Source organism: Carcharhinus amblyrhynchos, chromosome 1 (genome assembly GCF_965287045.1).
Source record: "Carcharhinus amblyrhynchos chromosome 1, sCarAmb.v2.hapA, whole genome shotgun sequence".
NCBI classification, from domain to species: domain Eukaryota; kingdom Metazoa; phylum Chordata; class Chondrichthyes; order Carcharhiniformes; family Carcharhinidae; genus Carcharhinus; species Carcharhinus amblyrhynchos.
Window position 1 is genome coordinate 147,561,569 of NC_137324.1, and position 23,683 is coordinate 147,585,251.

The 23,683-nt window shown below is 42.1% G+C and overlaps 1 protein-coding gene across 8 annotated transcripts in view; it reads left to right on the plus strand.

Annotated features, from left to right (window-relative positions):
- Nucleotides 1–23,683, plus strand: part of kiaa1109 (KIAA1109 ortholog) — a 487,987-nt gene that overhangs the window by 38,573 nt on the left and 425,731 nt on the right. For all 8 annotated transcript variants that reach the window (XM_080193511.1, XM_080193510.1, XM_080193515.1 and 5 more), the window contains exons 3-6: nucleotides 8,358–8,475; nucleotides 13,031–13,147; nucleotides 13,527–13,605; nucleotides 18,292–18,356. In XM_080193511.1, the coding sequence (XP_080049637.1) occupies nucleotides 8,376–8,475; nucleotides 13,031–13,147; nucleotides 13,527–13,605; nucleotides 18,292–18,356 (361 nt within the window). In that variant the 5' untranslated portion in view covers nucleotides 8,358–8,375. The remainder of the gene's footprint in view (nucleotides 1–8,357; nucleotides 8,476–13,030; nucleotides 13,148–13,526; nucleotides 13,606–18,291; nucleotides 18,357–23,683) is intronic.

Genomic DNA, 23,683 nt, shown 5'->3' on the forward strand with positions numbered 1-23,683 from the left:
TTGAGTGCTGTCAGTAAACAACTCCCATTTAAGTCCCTTCCTATTCCTTAATTCTAACTATAGCCTCTGATTGCTTTCTCTTGTGCACGTTCTCTCATTAATGTTGTGATTGTATCTTAATCGAGACAGCCACTTCTCCTTTTCTAGATTATTTATCATTTTGAAGTGCTAGAACAAGGCTAGAACATTTAGCTCAGTGTCATGGCCAGCTTGCAACATGTCTCAGTGGTGACCACCATGTCATACACGATTTCAGCTTCTAATTCACTCAGTTTGTTTTTTATACAGCCTACATTAGTATGCATGGTCCTGATGGTGTTTCTGTTGCACTATTTAATAAGTTTCTTTCTTGCCATACCTGCTGTAATTAACTATTTCTAGTTATTTTTGTGTTTTTTTTTCACCCAAGTATCTATATTACTGTAACTTGAACCCTGCTGTTAATCCTCCTTGAAAAATCATAAACTATAATTTTTTACTGTTGCTTTTGACAGTGTGATTGAGTCAATGAAAAAAAAATCATTACTGGAATGTGGGCATCACTGACGAAGCCAGTATTTATTGACTATCCCTAATAGTGAAGGTGGTGGTGAGCCGCCTTCCTGAATTGCTACAGTCTGTGGTGTAGGTACACTCACTGTGCTGTGAGGGAGGCAGTTCCGGAATTTTAATACAGTGACATTGTAGGAACAGCAATCTGGCTTTAGTAAGGATGGTGTGGGGCTTGGAGGAGAACTTGAAGATGGTGGCGTTCCCATGCACCTGCTGCCCTTGTCCTTCTAGCATGTAGGAGTCACAAGTTTGGAAGGTGTTGTCAAAGGTGTTCTGATGTGTTGTTGCAGTGCATCTTGTGAATGGTACACACTGCTGCCACTTTGAGTTGGTGGTGGAAAGAATGAATGTTTAAGATGGTGTATGAGGTGCCAATCAAATGGGCTGCTTTGTTCTGGATGTTGTCCAGGTTGTTGAGTATTGTTGGAACTCTACTTTCCATTTTCCTGGATGAGTATTCCATCAGACTTCTGATGTGTGTCTTGTAGACAGTGGACAGACTTTGGGGAGCCAAGAGGTGAGTTGCCTGCCAGAGAATTCCTCGCCTCTGAGTTACTCTTGCATCTACAGTTTTTATGGCCAATTCAGTTCAGTTTCTGGCCAGTGATAACCACCAGAATGTTGACAGTGAAGAATTCAGTGATGGTAATTTTGCTGAATGTCAAGAGGAGATAATTAGATTTTCTCTTGTTGGAGATGGTAATCACCTCGCACTTGTGTTATGCAAATGTTACCTGCCATTTGTCATTCCAAGATTGAATGTTGCCCTGGTGGTGCTACATTTGGGCATTGACTACTTCAGTATCTGAGGAGTTGTGAACATTTTGAACTTTGTGCATTTTCTAACCGTTTTTACAAATCCATTTACTCTTAATGTTAGGTACTTGGTCCCAGCCTGGTTCAACTGCAGCCCATTCCAATGATGTAGACTCAGTAGACGTGCTATTGTTTCATGAAATGGAAATCCTCCCTTTTGAATCACAGTGGTTTGTGTAAAACCCCACTGAAACTTAAAACTGTGTCCATATCTTGCAGTTGGTATTTCAAAGCCTGAAATGCAAATACCTGAACCTTGCTTGCTCTCCCCACCCCAAGCAGCTTTCCCTCCACTCTATCCCTTGCTCTTCCATTTTCTATCTCTTCCCAATTATTCAATCTCATAACAATGCTGCTGTGGTCTGTTTCTACAAACACTGGACTTTGTACGATGGTTATATTTTAAACTTTCTCCTTTAATTATTTATGGAGTACTTTGGAGAAGAGATTATGACCTCCTAAGATGTCTACCGGGAAGCAAGCCCATGTGACCGCATACTTAATCTTCTTAAAGGCAACGTCTACTTGTTAAAGAGTTAGAAACTTAGTGAAAGTAGGGTGCAAGTTTAAATACCTGGATGTACAGAAAGGTAGTTTAAAGCACTTTGTAGTAAGAACTTACCTTGTAGAACTGTTTAAATCATTTAAAAGCATTTTTGCGGGCTTTTTGTATTTACCGCTTTAAGAATTCTAAGGGAGTGGTTTAGCAGGGAGTTGTGGGGGAACAGGCTTTAAAACAGCGCCAGGTTTAAAAGGAGGCCTGGTGTAGACAGCGGGCAGTGTCAGAGCGGGCAGCGGAGTGAGAGGGAAGCAGAGTGAGATACTAGGGCTTAAGATCAAAAGGGCTGGAGAGAAAAAGGGCCAGGTAAGCTTGTGTGGAAATTTTCAATATTACTACAGTGAATAATGGAGGGGCATGTGATGTGTTGTTTCTGTATGATGTGGGAACTGGTGGACCCCAGGGTCCTTCCCAGTGACCATGTCTGCAGTAAGTGCAGGTTGCTGGAGGAGCTCCAGCTCAAGGTAGATGAGCTGGCCTCTGAGCTACAGACACTGAGACTCATCAGGGGGAGAGAGGGTGCCATTGTCAATGGGGTGCAAGTGACATCCACCCCCCCGGACTGGCTAACTCTAAGGGTCAGGAACAAGAGGGGGCTGCTGAGAGGAGGAAGGGGGGTGGGGAGCGGAGGCCTCAGCCTCTCAATCTGCATAACAGGTTTGAGGTTCTTGCTTCCAGTGTGGGCGAGGAAGAGGGAGGTGAGGTCGGTGAGCAAACTGCACACAGTACAGTGATGCAGCAGGGCATAGGCAAGGAGAAGGTGAAAAGGAACGTAGTAGTAATTGGGGATAGTGGGGTTTAGGGTATTGACCTGTTCTTTGTCACAGTGACAAAGTGCACAGAAGGGTGTGTTGTCTACCTGGTGCTTGGGTCTGGGATGTCGCATCTGGGCTGCAGAGGAACCTGGAGTGGGAAGGTGAGAATTCGGTCGTTGTTGTACATGTGGGTGCCAACGACGTAGGCAAAATGCGAACTGAGGATCTGGGGAGGGAGTACGATAAGCTGGGAATGGAATTAAAAAGTAGAACCGACGAGGTGGTTATCTCTGGGCTACTGCCGGAACCGAGTGCAGACGGGCGTAGGGTTGATAGGATTAAGGAAGTGAATGGGTGGCTCAGGGATTGGTGTGGGAGGAATGGGTTTGAATTTATGGGGCATTGGCATCAGCATTGGGGTAGGTGGGACCTGTTTGGGCAGGATGGGGTTGGTCTGAACCGTGCTGGGACCAGAGTCCTGGCGAATCGTGTAAAGAGGACTGTAGACAGGGCTTTAAACTAATTGGGGGGGGGGGGGAGGGTGCAAGGGTAGGTGACGTTACGAGACCTAAAGTTAAGGAGAGGGTACAGGTGAGGGAAGAGGCCGAGGATGTCCCAATAATAAAGGGAGTAGGGGGCGTGAGTATGGTTGGTGGCGTTCTGGCAAATAGGGTCCAGGTGAAGGCTGGGATGAAGGCACTTTATCTGAATGCACGAAGCATTCGGAATAAAGTGGATGAGCTGGTGGCGCAGATCAGCACAAATGGATATGATCTGGTGGCCATTACAGAGACGTGGCTGCAAGGTGACAGGGACTGGGAGCTGAATGTCCAGGGGTATCAAGTGTTTAGGAAGGATAGGCGGGAGGAAAAAGAGGGGGGCGTAGCTCTGCTGATTAAGGATAGCATCAGGGTGGTAGCAAGGGATGATATTGGAGCCAAAGAGCAGAAAGTGGAATCGTTGTGGGTGGAGATTAGGAACAGCAAAGGGAGGAAGACGCTGGTGGGTGTCATCTGTAGGCCCCCGAATAATGATCTGGAGGTGGGGCGGGCTGTTAACGTGCAAATAAGTGCGGCGTGCAGGAATGGGACGGCCGTAATTATGGGGGATTTCAATCTACATATTGATTGGTCGACACATGTTGGACGCGGTGGGCTTGAGGAGGAGTTCTTGGAATGCTGCCGGGATAGTTTCCTGGAACAGTGTGTTGGAGCCGACGAGGGAGCGAGCTGTCTTGGATCTGGTGTTATGTAATGAGGCGGGTAGAATTAGGGACCTTGCGGTGAAGGATCCTCTTGGGGAGAGTGATCATTGTATGGTGGAGTTTCTGGTGCAGATGGAGGAGGAGAAAGTGGGTTCCCGGACACGCGTCCTTTGTTTGAACAGAGGGGAGTACGGTAGGATGAGAGAAGAATTGGCGAATGTGGACTGGGGGAGCGCGTTGGAAGGTAGGTCTGCTGAGGAGCAGTGGAGGATCTTTAAGGAGATCTTTCTTGGTGCTCAGCAGAAATTTATTCCGATGGTTAAAAAGGACCGTAGGAGGAGAGGTAATAAGCCATGGATAATGAAGGAGGTGAAGGAAAGTGTTAAATTAAAAGCGGAGGCGTTTAGATTAGCTAAGAGTAGCGGGCGAGAAGAGGATTGGGAGAGGTTTAAATGTCAACAAAGATTGACAAAGAATTTGATAAAGAAGGGTAGGAGAAACTATGAAGCTGGGCTAGCGCTTAATATAAAAAAGGATAGCAAGAGTTTTTATAAATATATAAAAAGGAAGAGGCTGGCTAGGGTGAACGTTGGACCCTTAGAGGATGAGAGGGGGGACTTAGTGGTAGGGGATGGGGAAATGGCTGAGATCTTGAATAACTCTTTTGTTTCGGTCTTCACGGAGGAGGACGTGAATAATTTGCCGGGTGTTAGAGATGGAAAGGTGGTAGGACTGGAGGGTCTCAATGACATTATTGTTACTAGGGAGGCGGTGCTCGACAGACTGGAGGGACTGATTGTGGACAAGTACCCAGGACCGGATGGAATGCATCCGAGGGTTCTGAAAGAAATGGCGGAGGTGATAGTGGATGCCTTGGTGGTTATTTTCCAAACGTCGCTGGATTCCGGGGAAGTGCCGGAAGACTGGAAAGCGGCTAATGTTACGCCGTTGTTTAAGAAGGGTGCCAGGCAAAAGGCGGGGAATTATAGGCCGGTTAGTTTAATGTCTGTTGTAGGTAAAATGTTAGAATCCGTCATCAAGGAGGAAATAGTGAGGCATCTTGTGGGAAATTGCTTGATAGAGCAGACGCAGCACGGTTTCGTTAAGGGGAAGTCGTGTCTGACAAATTTATTGGAGTTCTATGAGGATGTGTCTAGGGTGGTGGATAGAGGAGAGCCGGTGGATGTGGTCTTTCTTGATTTTCAGAAGGCATTTGACAAGGTACCTCACAAGAAGTTACTGCAGAAGGTCAGGGGACATGGAGTTGGGGGTAGGGTGTTCGCGTGGATAGAGGATTCATTGTCAAATAGGAGGCAGAGAGTGGGGGTCAATGGGTGCTATTCGGATTGGCAGTTGGTGACTAATGGAGTGCCTCAGGGGTCGGTGCTGGGGCCTCAGCTATTTACCATTTACATAGATGATCTGGAGGAGGGAACCGAGTGTATGGTGTCGAAATTTGCTGATGACACCAAGATTGGTGGAACGGCAAATTGTGCGGAGGGTGTGGAGAGTCTACAGAAGGATCTAGATAGGCTGGGCGAATGGGCCAGGAACTGGCAAATGGAATTTAATGTTGGCAAGTGCGAGGTGGTCCACTTTGGTAGGAATAATGGTAGGAAGGATTATTACTTACGTGGCGAAAAACTGCAGCAGGCGACGGTGCAGAGGGACCTCGGGGTCCTTGTGCATGAGTCGCAAAAACCCAGCCTGCAGGTGCAGCAGGTGGTCAGGAAGGCTAATGGGATGCTGGCCTTCATAGCGAGGGGGATTGAATATAAAAGTAGGGAGGTCTTGCTGCGGCTGTATAGGGCATTGGTGAGGCCGCAGCTGGAGTGCTGTGTGCAGTTTTGGGCGCCGAACTTACGCAAGGATATTTTGGCCTTGGAGGGAGTGCAGAGGAGGTTTACTAGGCTGATGCTGGAGTTGAAGGGGTTGAGCTATGAGGAGAGGCTGAATAAACTAGGCTTGTACTCGTTAGAATTTAGAAGAATAAGGGGAGATCTCATTGAGACGTATAAGATGATGAATGGGATGGATAGGATAGAGGTGGAGAGACTCTTCCCGCTCAGAAAGGACAGTAGGACTAGGGGGCACAGCCTCAAGATAAAGTGGGGGCCGGTTTAGAATGGAGTTGAGGAGGTACTTCTTCACTCAAAGGGTGGTGAATCTCTGGAATTCTCTGCCCGTTGCAGTGGTGGAGGCTGCCTCGCTGAATATTTTTAAGACACGGGTTGATGGGCTTTTGATAAGCGAGGGGATTAAGGGTCATGGGGAGAGGGCAGGAATGTGGAACTGAGCCAAGACAGATCAGCCATGATCTTACTGAATGGCGGGGCAGGCTCGAAGGACTAGATGGCCTACTCCTGCTCCTATTTCTTATGTTCTTATGTACACCTGGCTTTGCTGTGCCCAGACTCTGACTTCGTCAGTTTAAGAGACTTGGGAAAGAAGACCCACAACAGGGTGCTGCTGTGCCAAGCAACAAAAAGAGACTGTTTTTGGGCAAAACTGGAAAAGGGAGAAAACATGTTATGAAAACTGGAAGGAGGTTTGGACTTTGAACTCTGCTGAGCGTGTGGTATGTTGCATACACGATTGTTGAGGAATTTTTGGGGAATACCTTTTTCAGCAGTTTGATGTATTAGTTGCTTCTTGGTCTTTTGGCTAAGATTAAGCATGGATCAAGTTAAAGATGGGATGCAATGCCTTATCTTCGCAGCTTAGATGTTGTTTGTCTCCCTTGCGGGGACTTGAATTGGATCCAGTTCGATTTTGAATTTGGTTTTTGGAGATAGCAAGGATTGGATTAGGATTTGCACAGTCTTCTCGAAGCACTGGCACGGTAACTTTAAGAATGGAATAAAAAAGTCTAAAGTATTAGTTACCTAAGTAACGTTTGGATCATGTGGACACGAAACATTAGCTCTGTTTCTCTCTCCACAAATGCTGCTAGACTTGCCAAGTTTAACCAGTATTTTCTGTTTTTATTTGAAATTTCCGGCATCCACAGTATTTTGCTTTAATTTGAAACTTTAATTGATTTATTTTGTTGCAGTAGAAGTCTTAAAATGTGAATATTTTGTTGTGCAATTGTTTGCATTACACTATTTATTTTGAAAAGTTATTGGTCTTTATGGAGAGACTAAGGACTGTTTCCCTTTGAATTGCAATCTCATATTTCGATTAGATTTCAAAACATGCAGTCTGTGTCTTCATCCAAAGCCCTCTGGGTCCATGTTTACTCAATGGACTTAGAGGACCTCCAAACTATTTGCTGCTTCTTGATTTGCCTTTTGTTATAATACATCTGTGATAAGCTAACCAGACAGCATGCAGAGTTAACTCTAGAAATTTTGTATAAGTGCGGGAAAATACCCTTCTTATGAAATGGGTCAGGGCTGAGTTCATTCTGTAAAAAAAGACCTTCCTTAAAACCGGTATTGTGTAGTTCACTCATAAGAATTTCAGTAAAATACACAAAGATATTAATTACATTGAAAAATAAAACATGTAGCCTCGTGGTTTTCCTTCGTTAACAAAGATGTAGCCTACTGTATATGATTGCATAATTACAATAGTGGATTCAGAATAATAAATATGCTGATTATTGAATAGGGAACCATGTGTTCAAGTGATTTAACGTGTTTGAGGAGAACACCCAGTGCCACAACATACGTAATTGTCAGTTTACAATCTGATCACTTCCATTCGTAAAACTGGCATTTCCGGTAAAATGGTACTACCTAAAAAACAGTGGATAAAAGCAAATTACTTTGGATGCTGGATTCTGAAACCAAAAGAGAAAATGCTGGAAAATCTCAGCAGATCTGGCAGCGTCTGTAGGGAGAGAAAAGAGCTGACATTTCAAGTCCAGATGATCCTAAAACTTTGATAATGGGTCAGCTCTCTTCTCTCCTTACACATGCTGCCAGACATAGAACATAGAACATTACAGCGCAGAACAGGCCCTTCGGCCCACGATGTTGCGCCGACCAATTAAAAAGCCATGACCCTCTAACCTAAACCAATCCCTTTTCATCCATAAACCTACCCACAGACCTCTTAAACGCCCCCAAACTAGGCGCATCTACAACTGCAGCAGGCAGGGCATTCCAATCCCTCACCACCCTCTGGGTAAAGAACCTACCTGCTGAGATTTTCCAGATTTTTCCTTCTGGTTCCTAAAAACAGAATTTACCTGTAGTTCTGGACAATTCTCAAATTTGTCAATGAGATGTTCTTATATTTTGACATTGAAAAATATATAGCATGGTCAACAGTTGACTCTTTGATTCCTCAACAATATGTGAAACCGTATATACAGCCTTGAGATTTTATTTCTCATCCCTCACTATACTGGCGTAAAGCAGGTGCTCAGTTCTGGGAACATCTCTTTTAATATAACTCTGTTATTTAAAACAGTTATGCTAAAAGACTTCACTTGTTTCTTTATTATTCTTCCTCCTTGCAGCTCCTACTTAACATAATAATGGACCATTCAAGAGAAAATGAGAGCATTGTCCCATCCCTTACAGATTTGGAAGGTTTTCTTACAGAGCACGATTCTAATGTTGTGTGGCTTTTTGTTGGTGAGTGCTTACATTTATTATAAAATTAATTTATTTTTAATCTTTTCTCCCAGTTTTATTTCACCTGTTGGAATTTGACTAGTTCACAAATGAATTTATTATTTCTGCTATGTGTGAATTATTTATGGTGGCTGCGAGCCTTTTGGCATTCCATGGCAATGAGATGGAAATCCTTTCTCAACTTTTTTTTTAATGTGTGCTTATGTGCAATGTCTACTTGCCTGGCATAAAGTGAAACTACTGTTCCTCTATAGGGATACATTCCAATTATCTAAAAAGTCTGGAACACATGTCAACCATATAATCCAAGGTGCCCTGCTCCTCACGTTGCCATATTTTCCTAGTTGTGGCACTCAACTCAGATGCTTTGAAAAGCAGCTTGAAAAAGTGCTTACCTGACATTACTTTCTCCAGCAGCCATAGAGCTGAATGTAACCAGAAAGCGAAGAGGGGAGAGGGAAGGAGCATTTAGGGATACGGAGATGGGGAGACATTTTGTTTGAGGAACAAATTAGAGATTTGGGCTTGGGAAAGGGAGAGGGATGACATCTTGGGAGAAGCTGATAGGCTTGGAGGAGAGAGTTAGATAATGGAATATGGGCTGGAGTTATGGGGAAAGATGATATGGATGTGGGGCCTTACATTTTCTGCAGAACCAGGCAAAGCAGTGACAGGAACTTATTGATTAAAAGCAGCCAGTAAATTGGTATGTGAAACCTGGGGCATGTACTGTGGTAAACAGTGAAAAAGATTGTTTCCACTGCTTGACAAGTATGGAAATGAAGACAGAATTCTTACTGTACTGAGCATAATAAACTTCAGTACATGGAGGAGTAGGATGTAAGAGGACTACATGTGGGCTGGTAGTGAATCATAGAACTATTTTGGAATTTGCAAGAGGGCCTCTTCCTCCATGCTCAACGGAAGGGAAAGTAAAAAACTTTCTTTAACTTCATCTGCCGTTCCTTTAGTTGTCTTCAACAACGTCTTAAATATCACTGTTTAAGCAATGATCGAATCGAAACAACAAGAATTTTATGCATTTTGCACAATGGTCCTAAAACAGACACAATCCTCTTAATTGCAGTTTTACATTGATCTAATGATGATTTCAGGCAACCAGCAGGGATGACTAGGACAGTGTTGCAATTACAGGTTAGGTTCAAGATCCAGCATCCAGAAATTGCTGTACATTGAATTGCCACCATTACCACTACCAAATCGTGAACCAAGCTCAAACTCTGTCCAAGTAACCATTTCTGTATGTGCTGCACAGTAAGTGTCATCCTTCAGGGGTCTTAAAAAAAATTTGGCACAGACTGGCACAGCTGAGGGTATCCAGTATATGCAGAGAAAAATGTTGAGCATAGACACATATATAGCCAGTATTAAACTCTGATGTTCCTAGCTATGCATACAACTAGGAATACCTACCCATTACTGGGTTATCCGAAATAAAACAACAGAGAGAACAAATAACAAAGAAAATTACGGCACAGGAACAGGTCTTTCAAGCCTGCATTGACCATGCTACCCGATTTAACTGAAACCCCATACCCTTCCAGGGACCATATCCCTCTATTCCCATCCAAATCATGTATTTATCCAGACGCCCCTGAAAAACTCACTATCGTATCTGCTTCCACTACCTCCCCCAGCAACGAGTTCCAGGCATCCAGCACCTCGATGTAAAAAATCTGCCTTGTACCTCTCCTTTAAACCTTGCCCCTTGCCCCTTGCACCTTTAAACCTATGCCCTCTAGTAATTGACTCCTCCACCCTGGGAAAAAGCTTCTGACTATCCACTCAGTCCATGCTCCTCATAGTCTTGTAGACTTCTATCAGGTCACCCCATCAACCTCCGTGAGAACAAACCAAGTTTCTCCAACCTGTTCTTATAACTAATGCCCTCCATACCAGGCAACATTCTGGTAAATCTTTCTTGTAGCCTCTCCAAAGCCTCCACATCATTCTGGTAGCATGGCAACCAGAATTGAACACTATATTTCAAGTGCGGCCTAACTAAGGTTCTATAAAGCTGCAACATGATTTGCCAATTTTTAAATTCAGTGCCCTGGCCAATTAAGGCAAGCATGCCATATGCCTTCTTGACTGCTTTCTTCTCTTGCGTTGCCACTTTGTGACCTGTGTACCTGTACACCCAGATCCCTTTGCCTATCACTACTCTTAAGGGTTCTGCCATTTACTGTATATTTCCTATTTGTATTAGACCTTCCAAAATGCATTGCCTCAAATTTGTCTGCATTAAACTCCATCTGCCACCTCTGTGCCCAAATCTCCAACTGATCTATATCTTGTTGTATTCTCTGATTGTCCTCATTGTGATCTGCAAATCCACCAAACTTTGTGTCATCTGCAAAATTACTAATGAATCCTGTCACATTTTCCTCCAGATTATTTATATATATTACAAAGGTCCCAGCACTGAGCCCTGAGGAGCGTCACGTGTCACAGCCCTCCATTCAGAAATGCACCCTTCACTGCTACCCTCTGTTTTGTATCCACATAGCCAGCTCACCTCTGATCCATGCGACTTCACATTCTGCACCAGTCTGCCATGAGGGACTTTGTCAAAGGCCTTATTGAAGTCCATGTAGACAACATCCACTGCCCTACCCTCATCAATCATGTTTGTCATTTCCTCAAAAAATGCGATCAAGTTAGTGAGACATGACCTTCCCTTCACAAAAACATGTTGCCTCTCACTAATACATCTGCTTATTTTCAAGTGGGAATAAATCCCGTCTGGAAAAATCCTCTCCAATAATTTCCCTACCACTGATGTAAGGCTCACCAGCCTGCAATTACCTGGATTATTCTTGCTATCCTCCTTAAACAAAGGAACTACATTGGCTATTCTCCAATCCTCTGAGACCTCCCCTGTAGCCAGTGAGGATGCAAAGATCCAAGTGGGAAGAATGATTGTTCACGTCCTCAGTGAGAAGTCTTCCCCTTTCAGATTCTGTTAGTGAATCAGACTGCTAGGTTTTGCATTAACAATACCCTAAAATAACTGAAGATTTGAACCTGTAATCTATCAAAGGAAATTAACTTTGCTTTGAATTTTAATCATCTAGCATGTCATCTAGGTATGGGATTGGAATATGTTTCTGGATTGTGATGCCAGTGAAAGAACCAGAGAACTATTTTACTTCAGATTTATAATGAAATACGTATGCAACATATTACTGTTTTAACAGGTCTCAATTATTTTTGACTGAGGAAAATTTGGAAGTTTCGGGATTAATAAATACAGTTTATTTGATTAATACTGTTGATTTTGACTTAAAATTATAATTGAATTGAAAATGAGCAATGTTTCCTTTAGCACTGACCTTTTATGATTATTCTCAGTTTCTTTGTCTGTTGCTTTATTTATGTTCCCTTCTGCATTGCAATAGTTGATTTGAATTTTTCATATTACGTGGGAGTGGATGCAGAAGATGTTGGGGGTGGTGAGAGAAATAGGATTGGGTTGGGTGGTGAACCCCTCCATGATAAACAACTATGTCAATACTTATTACCTAATCTCAGATGAAGAATAGCTGAAATAAGAACAGAAAATACTGGAAAGACTCAGCAGGTTAGTGTTTCAGGTTGATACCCTCTGCAGGAATAGTTGTTTGAGCATTTATTGGTAGACAGTTGGTGACCATGTGAAAGATGGCTTTGCGTACCTTGAATATTTTAAGCAAAGCGATGAATGAGCAATTACTGCTTGCACTTCAAATGGCAATATTATAGTACCTTTTAAGTGAGGTAAATTATGACATAAGCAAAAGTTTTTTTTCCCTCCTTTTTTGTGACATCCCATAATTAATACACTACAATTGTTGAGCACCCCTTACCAATGTCCTAATATTCTACCTCACCTAATATGTAAAACTAGTTTACTAAAACTTTCACTCCAGAATTTAAACTTCAGGGCAGGAAATTTGTGTCTGACCCGTAGATTATTTTTTATTCACAAAATGTGTATGCCTCAAATTATCAGTAATGGGTCACCTCTGTAGAATAAAAAAAAGTTTGACTTTTTTACAAGTATAAAATTGCTTTAATAGTCATTCTAAATGATTATATAGATGTTTGTAAGATTAAATTTAAGAACAGAATTGAGACTTGATTTAAAAAAAGTCTGCAGGAAATGATTCAGCTTTACAATATAACTGTTTTCTTAACATTGCATGTCAAAACAATTACACATATTACATGCATAATATGTGTATCATTGCAACATCTTTTCTTGAATTTTTATCAATAAATAGCAACTTGATGGTTGTTATAACATCTCAGAAGTTGCTTGTTCTGAGTAAGTTTTTGAGTGCTGCTCAATGAGCTGGGCGTGTAATCATTATTGATGTTCCAGAGTAGAATTGAATGAAAGCTAGATGGTCTTTGATGCCATCCTTTGCGTTTGTGGGACTTGTGTGCAATTGTCTACTGCATTTACCCATTTCGAGCTGTAATTTGTTGGTTATAAAAATTATGAGTGATGGGATAAGGCGCTTGATTAATGCAAGTTCTTTCTTTACAGCCACAATCCTATCATGTGGATGGATAATTTATTTGACTTACTACAACTCCCGTAATTTAGGACTGATACTGACTCTGGTTCTCAACAGGCTGTATAAAAATGGATATGTCCACATTGGTAGGTTTTATTTATTAGATCGTCATCTGCACAGAGGCAATTTGAGGATTTATTCATAATGAATATTAGCACTAATTTTGTTCTTTCCATGTATGTCAGATCAAATAGATTTTTCTTTCATTTAGAATATACTGTTTCTTGCCATTCTGCGTAAGCTGGTAAAATTCAAAAGATTATAGAAAAGTATTTTTAGAATATCTATAAATTATCTCCAAGTCTAAACAATTTGCAACAAAACTTTTGAGCATTGTTATTCAAATATGAGCCATATTTTTTGTGAACACAAATAAGTAAAATGTTGTTCCTTCATATTTTGTTTAATAAACTTTGTGATGCCACTGGATTAGATCAGCTGATTAATTGTGCACCTTTCAAATAGGTTCATTTTCATTCTCTGTACTATCTGGAAAAGTAATGTTTCGTGAAATATATTACATCAATGAAGACGTGTCTATCAGGTAAGAGCTGATTCGTATGGAAACTATAAGTTAAACAATTATAACATAAATTTTCTTTTGAATTGAGGCAGTGTGATCTGAAGGATAGAGCCACGTTACAACGAGACAGTTGCTTGACATCGGCCAGAATTCTTTGGCCATTCACACTGGGAATTCTCTGGTCCCGCTGGCAGCACACCCCCACCCGCGACATGGGGTGGCTTCAATGGGAAATCCCTTGACAGTTGCAGGACCAGAGAATTCCACTACTAGTGAATGACGTGCAGCCTCTTGCTATCAAGAAGCACGCAGCTGGAAGATCGGAAAATTCTGCCTATTGTTTACAGACATTTGCATATACAGAGTGCAAAGTGGATGTGATGCTTCTGTTGTGGACTCCTTTTTTAAATAAATAATATTGTAATTTTGTTCTTATTTTTCTGTATTGCAACCTCCATGTTATTATGCTGTAGACATTACTTTGAACATCATGCTGGCCCAGTCTTGGGGTGGTGGTTAGGATGAATGTTACTTCACTGGAATATTGAAATTTGTATCCCTTACCTGTCTTGACTGATCTTTATTTTATATTGCATCGCACTTACTGTAATTTCTGTACTTGCTAAAGCCTGGAACAGAATACTCATGTAGTATGAATAAAAGTTTGTGCCCAGAATTTGAGATATCCTGCCTATGGTTCGGATAATTCTTTACATAATATTCAATATTAGAGAGCTAGAGTCTGAGGTTAAAAGATAAGCATTGGCAGCCAAAGGAATTTGATTTTTATTTTTGGTTTTATGATACAAACCTCTGCTGCTAACGCTCTGTGCTGTCCACCAGGAAGTGTTTGATAACTGCCCAAGACATAACTTAGCTTTTATTTGTACAATGAGCAACAACTATCCTGCTTCTATAGACCAGATAATGTGGACATTCCATCACTAATTTTTTATATCCTGTTGAGCTGTCTATGTTTCTTAATTTTTAAATTTTCTTGTTTCATATCTGCTGCTTATAAATTAGCTGTAATATGGTTATTGAAATAAATTAAACTATACATATTACAGGAAAAATATTTTTGTATTGTGCTCTAAGCTCCATATAATTATAGTTTAAATGCAATTTTGATATTGATCAGATTCGCCAACTGACTTTGTCATAAATAGTTTGCACTTTATTTGTGTACTTTGTTAGTTTTAATCACTTTTCATCCTTAGTTGAAGTTATTGACTTGCATTGCAGAACCATTCCAGTATGCTTTCAGCCAGCTAGCATCTTCCTGCATGAAGAATAGCCATTTGAACATGTAATCATGTGCTGTTGGGCTGTTAAAACCATAATTGAGACTTAAGCCTGTATTTGCCTGATGTCTGTGCATGTGGGTTTTCCAGTAGGAGTCACTGGATGTTAATTGGGAATGGAAACCCTCACTAAGTTCTCCCTCACCTCCACTGTCCAGGATAAATGGGGGACTTTGCATCACTGAAAAGTTATGCGTCTTTCTAAAAGATTTTGTGCTCATGAATGTCACCCCCTCCTATTTCTCATCCCCTTGGTAGACATCATTAGAAAACTTGTCATTTTCCAGTTTCATGCTGATGCCACTCAACTTTACCTCTCCCCTTTTTGTTTTGGCTCCTTCACTAATTTTACATTGTCTGGCATTCAGTACTGGATTAACTGAAATTTTCTGCAAATAAATATTGGGAAGACTAAAGTCGTTGTCTCCTGACCTTATCACAAACGCTGTTCCCTTTTCACCAACCCCTGACAAACATCTGAAACTGAACCTGACTACACGACCATGGTGTTGGATCCAGACACGAACTTCTTATCACATACCCACATCATCCCTATTGCCACTCTGTAACATTGCCCTACTTTGCCCTTATGTCAGCTTATTTTGTAAAAAAGAATGTGGAGATGCTGGCATTGGACTTGGGTGGGCACAATAATCTCACAAACCAGGTTAATGTTCAACAGGTTGATTTGATATCACAAGCTTTCAGAGTGCTGCTCCTTCATCAGGTGAGTGGAAAGTTGCATTCACAAACAGGGCATATTTACACCCAGACTCAAATGCGAGATAATTGTTGGAATACAAGTCTTTACAAGTACATCAAGTCTTTGCAGGGCCTTCAGAGTACTTTCCTGTGCTCTCATCCCACATATTCTCCGCGTTGGAGATCTTTACTTCCTTCCGAAGATACACAAGGCCAACACACCCGGCCATCTCATCATATCAGGCAGTGGGACCCTGTGTGAGAACCTCTCTGGCTACTTCGAGAGCATCCTGCAACTCATCATACAAGGAATCCCCCAGCTTCTGTTGCGATACTATAGGCTTCTTACAGAAACTCAGCACCCATGGAGCAGTTGAACCAAGAACACTCCTCATCACGATGGATGTCTCAGCACTCTTCACTAGCATCTCCCACAACGATGGCATTGCTGCAATTGCCTAAGTACTCAACACTGACAACTGCCAATCTCCAGATGCAATTCTGCAACTCATCCGTTTCATTCTGGACCACAACGTCTTCACCTTCAACAACCAGTTCTCCATCCAGATATACGGGACAGCCATGAGGACCAAATCCACACCTCAATTTGCACAAGTTTGAACAAGACCTCTTTATCACACAGAACCTTCAACCGACGCTATACACTAGATACATTGATGACATTTTCTTTCTTTGGATTCATGGCAGAATCACTGAACAATTACATAATGACATCAACAAGTTCCATCCCACCATCCGACTCGCCATGGCCTGCTCTGCAGAATCGGTTGTATTCTTGGACAAACGCATTTCCATCGTGGTCAGCTCAGCACTTCACTGCACTGCAAGCCCACGGATAACCTCATGATGCTCCACGCCTCTTCCTTCCACCCTAAACATGTTAAAGAAACCATCCTCTACAGACAAGCCCTCTGTATACACGTGATTTGCTCAGATGAGGAGGAACACAACAGACACCTTGAGATGCTCAAAGACACTCTTGTAAGAACAGGATATGGTGCTCGACTCATTGATCGACAGTTCCAATGTGCCACAGCGAAAAATTGCACCAACCTTAGAAGACAAACATGGACATGGCCGACAAGTAATGGACAAGTAATTATCCATTACTTCCCTGCAGCGGAGATGCTACCGCATCATCTTCTGAGCCTTCAACATGTCATCGATGAAGACGAACATCTCGCCAAGGCCATTCCCACACATTCACTTCTTGCCTTCAAACAACCATGCAACCCCAAACAGACCATTGTTTGCAGCAAACTGCCCAGCCTTCAGGAGAACAGCAACCATGACACCACACAACCCTGCCACAGCAACCTCTGCAAGATGTGCTGGATCACTGACACAGATGCCATCATCACACGTGAGAACACCATCCACCAGATACATTCTCATGCGATTCGGCCAACATTGTCTACCTCGTACACTGCAGGAAAGGATGCCCCGAGGCATGTACTTTGGCGAGACCGTGCAGATGCTATGACAACAGGTGAACAGACACCACTTGACAATCACCAGGCAGGAGTGCTCCTCCTGTTGGGGAACACTTCAGCTGTCAAGAGCATTCAGCCTCTGGTCTTCAGGTAAGCCTTCTCCAAGGTGCCCTTCAAGACATGACAACGCACGATCGCTGAGTAGAAACTGACAGCCAAGTTCTGCGTGCATGAGGACAGCCTCAGTCAGGATCTTGGGTTCATGTCACACTGTGTAACCCCCACCATTTGGCCTAGGCTTGCAAATCCTACTAACTATCCTGGCTTGAGATAATTCAGACCTATTTAACCTGTGTTTATCCCTTTCTCCACTCACATTATTTGCATCTGTAAAGACTTGATTACCTGAAAAGGCACGCATTCCAACCATTATCTTGCAATTGAGTCTTTGTCTGTATATGCTTGTTTGTGAGCCTGACTCTCCACATGCCTGATGAAGGAGCAGTGCTATGAAAGCTTGTGATACCAAATAAAGCTTTGGACTTTAACCTGGTATTGTGAGACTTCTTACTGTGTCATGTGCTAAAACCATCATCCAAGTCTTTGTTACTGCAAGACTTGACTATTACAGTGCACTCTTTGGTCTCCCTAATTCTATCCTCCATAAACATGTGGCCATTCAAACTTTGCTATCTGTGTTACAACTTGCAGCAAGTCCTGTTCAGCATCTCCCCTGTGCTCACTGATTTACAACTTGCTCAAAGTTAAGTAGTATTCACACTCTTGTTTTCAAATCCATCCATGGCATCATCCCTCCATATCTCTGTGATCTCCTCAGGCTTTACAGCCCTCAAGATCTCTGAGCTCCATCAGTTCCCGTTTCTTGAATTTTAATTAACTAAGGCACTAAGTTCTCAAATTCTCACCCTAAATCTCTTCATCTCCCTCTTTCCTCAGAAACACTCCTTAAAGCCGGTCGTTTTCACCAAGCTTTTTAATCCTCTGATCTTTTCCTTATGTTGGCCTGCTGTCAAATTTTGTTTGTTAGCGCTTGTAAAGTGCCTCAGAATGTTTTATTACGTTATAAATATATGTTCTTTATGTTGTCGTATTCAGTGAAATGGAATTTTATATTTTATTCAATGGAATAAGAATAAATCAAGTGCCATGCAGCTTTTGAAATGAACACAAGACCGAAGTGTTACTTGCTGAATTGTTGAAATTTCTGTTAATACTTGCTCTGTCAGAATCCAAGATGGATTTCTCATATTCAGATGGTGGAAAATGTACAATCCTAAGCAGAAGCAACATGGTGAGTTTTATTTCTGTATTTTGCTTTTCGTATTAAAGCTTTGCTGGTTCCGAATTCAAAAGCCATAATGTTGCTTCTAAAATTTAATGGTCCAACAACCGTTCAGCGTTGTTGTCTTTACTGCATACATATTCTTTTACCATTTCTATCTTTCCAGGAGTTGAGTCATTTTGAGATACGTAACTGCAAAATGATAATTAGTCTCATCTATTAGCCAACTGAAAACACAAGATCATTTTTTATTCATTCATTGGATGTGGGTGTTGCTGGCTAGGCTAAAATTTACTGACCGTCCACTAATTGTCTTTGAGGAGGTCATTTTTTATTCGTTCATTGGATGTGGGTGTTGCTGGCTAGGCTAAAATTTACTGACCATCCACTAATTGTCTTTGAGGAGGTGGTGGTGAGTCACCTTCTTGAAGTACTGCAGAGCATGTGTAAGTGCACCACAGTGCATTTGGGGAGGGAACCTCAGGATTTTAAGGATGCAACAGTGAAGGAACTACGCTATACGTCCAAATTAGGATGGTGTATTGCTTCGAGGGAAACTTGCAGGTGCTTGCTATCCATGTCCTTCTAGGTAATTGAGGTCGCAAGTTTGGAAGGTGTTGTCAAAGGTGCCTCAATGGGTTGCTCTAGTGCACCTTGTAGATAGTACACACAGCTGCCGATTTGTGTTGGTGGTGGAGGGAATGAATACTTGAGGTGGCAGGCTGCTTTGTCCTGGAAGATATTGAGGTCCTTGGGTGTTGCACTCCTCCAAGTAGATGGAAAGTATTCCATCATACTCCTAACTTGTGTCTTGTAGATAGTGGGTTTTAGGGAATCAGGAAGTGAGTTACTCCAACAGAATTCCTAGCTTCTGGCCTACTCTTACCGCCAAGTTATTTTTATGGTTGTGCAGTTCAGCTTCTGGTCAATGATAACCCCACGCTGTTAATTGTGGGTTCAGTGATTCAAATGCCATTGAACTGTTTAGATTCTCCTGTTGGAGATGGTCAGTGCCCACCGTTTCTGTGGCACAAATGCTGCTCATTATCAGCTCAAGCCTGAATGTTGTCCAGCTCTTGCTGCATTTGGACAAGACTGCTTCTGTAACTGAAGAATTGTGAATCGTGCCAAACATCTTGCAACCATCTGCAAATATCCTTTCTTCTGACCATATGATTTGGGGGGTGGGGGGTGTTGTTTCTTGATGAAGCAGCAGAAGGTAGTTGGATCTGAGGAACTCCTGCATGAATGTTTCTTGCTGAGAGGATTGAAGAATTCATAGAGTGCGTTCAGGACAGTTTTCTAGAACAATTTGTTATGGATCCAACTAGGAATCAGGCTGTTTTGGATCTGGTGATGTGTAATGAGGCAAGTTTACTAAACAATCTCAGACTAAAAGATCCCCTGGGAAACAGTGATCATATCATAGTGAAATTTAATGTTCAGTTTGAGAATGAGAAACCTGGATCAGAAACAAATGTGCTAAACTTAAATAAGGGTGATTACAAATGAATGAGGGCAGAGCTGGTTGGGATTTGATTTGTTGTATTATTGTCAGATATATTAATATACAGTGAAAAGTATTGTTTTTTGCATGCTACACAGACAAAATATACCATTCATAGAGAAGGAAACGAGAGAGTACAGAATGTAGTGTTACAGTCATAGCTAAGGTCTAAAGAAAGATCAACTTAATGCAAGGGAAGTCCATTCAAAAGTCTGACCGCATCAGGGAAGAAGCTGTTCTTGAGTTGGTTGGGACATGACCTCAGACTTTTGCTTCTTTTTCCTGATGGTAGAACGTGGAAGAGAGAATGTTGGGAGTGCATGGGGTCCGTAATTATGCTGGCTGCTTTTCAGAAGCAGTGGGAAGTGTAGGCAGAGTCAATGGGTGGAAGGCTGGTTTGCATAATGGATTGGGCTACGTTCATGACGTTTTGTAGTTCCTTGTAGCCTTGAGCAGAACGGGAGCCATACCAAGCTGTGATACAACCAGAAAGAATGCTTTCCATGGTGCATCTGTAAAAGGTGGTGAGAGCCGTAGCTGACATGCCAAATTTCCTTAGTCTTCTGAGAAAGTAGAGGCGTTGGTGGGCTTTTTTTAACTATAGTGTTGGCATGGGGGGGGAACCAAGACCGGTTGTTAGTGACCTTGGCACCTAAAAACTTGAAGCTCTCGACCCTTTCTACTTCATCCCCATTGATATAGATGTTGATATATGTCCTCCTTTTCTGCTTCCTGAAGTCAATGGCAATCTCTTTCGTTTTGTTGACATTGAGAGAGGGGTTATTGTTGCCAGACCAGTTCACCAGATTTTCTATCTCGTTCTTGTACTCTATCTCTTCATTGTTTGAGATCCGATCCACTACAGTGGTGTCGTCAGCAAGCTTGAAAATCGAATTGAGGGGAATTTGGCCACACAGTCATAGGTGTACAAGGAGTATAGTAGGGGCTGAGAACACAGCCTTGTGGGACACCGGTGTTGAGTATGATTGTGGAGGAGGTGTTGTTGCCTATCCTTACTGATTGTGGTCTATGAGTTAGGAAGTTCAGGATCCAGTCGCAAAGAGAGGTGCCAAGACCCAAGCCATGGAGTTTGGAGATGAGTTTCATGGAAATAGTAGTGTTGAAGACTGAGCTGTAGTCAATAAATAGGAGTTTGAAATAGGTATCCTTGTTATCTAGGTGTTCCAGGGTTGAGTGCAGGGCCAGGGAGTTGGCATCCACTGTGGACCTGTTGCGGGGGTAGGCAAACTGTAGTGAATCCAGGAAGCCTGGGAGGCTGGAATTGATTGGTTCCATGGCTGGCCTTCCAAAGCACTTCATGATGATGGATGTCAGATCCACCGGCCGATAAGTCATTAAGGCACGTTGCTTGGATTTTCTTGGGTACTGGGATGATGGTCGTCATCGTAAAGCAGGTAGAGACCTCAGATCGTTATACAGAGATTGAAGATGCCTGTCAATACCTCTGCAAGCTGATCCGCGTAGGATCTGAGTGCGCATTGGGTACCCCATCAGGGCCAGTCGCTCTCCGTGGATTGACCTTTTGAGAAGGCTGTTGTGGCATCTGCAATGAGATGGACTGGGAAAGGAGTTTAGCAGAAAAGACGATTGATCAACAATGGCAGATGTTTATGAAAATAGTTCATGACTCACAGCAAAGATGTATCATAGTGCAGAACAAAGATTCTAAGAAGAGAGGTAAATCCACCATGGTTAATCAAGGATGTTAACAGTTGTACCTATGCGGCAAAGATTAAGATAAGCCAGAAGATTGGAAAAATTTTGAAGATCAACAAAAGGTGACTTAAAAAAATGGGGAGACGATAAACTGAGGGTAAAATAGTGAGGAATATAAAAAGGAAAAGAGAGGCCAAAGTGAACATAGATCTGTTAAAGAGTGAGGCTGGGGAAATAATAATCGGGAACCAGGAAATGGCAGAAGAGTTAAATATTTTGCATCAGTCTTCACAGTAGAAGACCCTAATAGCATTCCAAAAATACTAAATAATCAAGGGGGAAAAGTTGGAGGAGAAAATAAATACAATAACTATCACTATTAGGGGAACTAATGGGGCTAAAGGCTGATAAGCCCCCTGGACCTGATGGGTTGCATCCTAGGTTATCAAAAGAAGTAACTACTGAGATAGAGGATGCACTGGTTGTTACCTTCTAAGAATTCTCAAAGTCTCAGAGGACTAAAAAACTGCCAATGTAACCTTCTTATTCAAAAAGGGAGGGAGATTTAAAAAAAATGACTATATTCCAGTTAACTTAATTTCTGTCATTGAGAAAATGGAGTCTGTGATAAAGGATATAATAGCAGAACATTTAGAAATACATAACATAATTAAGCAGATTCAGCACAGCTTCATGAAGAGGAAATCATGCCTGACAAATTTATTAGAATTATTTGAGGTAATCATGAGCTGGATAAAAGGGGAGGTAATCATGAGCTGGATAAAAGGGAACTGGGAGATACAATATATTTTGGATTTCTAAAAAGCGTTTGATAAGGTAGCATACAAAAAGTTGATAATAAGGTATAGGTGGGAAGGCAAGTGGTGAGGATGGCATGAAGAGTCTACAGTGGTATATAGATAGGTTAAGTGAGTGGGCAAAAACTTGGCAGATGGAATATAGTAGAGGAAAGTGTGAAGTTATGCACTTTGATAAAAAGAATAAAGGAGCTGAAAATTATTTAAAAGAAGAAATACTGCACAAACTTACAGTATAGAGGGATTTGAGGGTGCTCATGCATCAATCACAAGCGAGCATGCAAGTCCAGTGAGTAATTGGGAAGGCAAATGGAATGTTGGCCTTTCAAAGGGAATGCAGTATAAAAATAAAGACGTCTTGTTAAAACTATACAAAGCACCAAATAGGCCACAGCTCGAATACTGTGAAGCGTTTTGGTCCCTTTATCTAAGGAAAAACATACTTGCATTGGTGGCTGTTGAGAGAAGATTCACTAGATTGATCCTGGGTATGCAGGGATTTTCTTAGAGGAGAGGTTAAGTCAATTGGGGCTGTACGCATTGGAGTTTAGAAGAATGAGAGGCAACCTTATTGAGACATATAGGATTCTCATGGGGCCTAACGGGGTAGATGAGAAGTTGTTCCTCTTGTGGGAAAGCCTAGGACCTTAGTGCATAATCTGAGTAAGAGGTCAACCATTTAACAGGTAAGGAGGAATTTCCTCTCCAACAGGTGAGTGAATCTGTGGAACTCTTTTTAGGTTTGTTCAAGGCTGAGGGGCAGATTTTTAATCAGCAAGGAAATCGAGGGTGATGGGGATATGGTAGGAAAATGGAGTTGAGGATTATGATCTCATTGAATACTCAATAGGCCGAATGGCTTACTTCTGCTTCCAAGCTTTATGGTCTTTTGACCTCCAACAACAACAACTACCTTCCTTTGTGCTAGAGTGTCCCGCTTTGTGGAAAGTCTCCGTTGATGGCCCCTTCTGTCACTTTGCCGGTGATTGAGAGTGGACTTATCAGGTGATCATTGGCTGAGCTGAATTTGTCCTGCTATTTGTACACAGGACACACTTTGGCAAGTTTCCACTTTGCCAGGTAGATGACAGTGTTGTTGCACTGGATTGCATAGCTAAAGGCCCTGCTTGTCCTGGAGTGCTTCTTCAGTATTATTAGAAGATTTTTAGGGCCTGTAGCCATTGCAGTATCTAGTGCCTTTAGCCGTTTCTTGATATTACATAGAGTGAATCAAATTGACTGAAATGCATCATCCACCCAGCACTCTGGCTGAAGATTGTTTCAGGTGTTTTAGCCTTGTCTTTTGCACTGATGTGCCCTCCCCCAACAAAAAA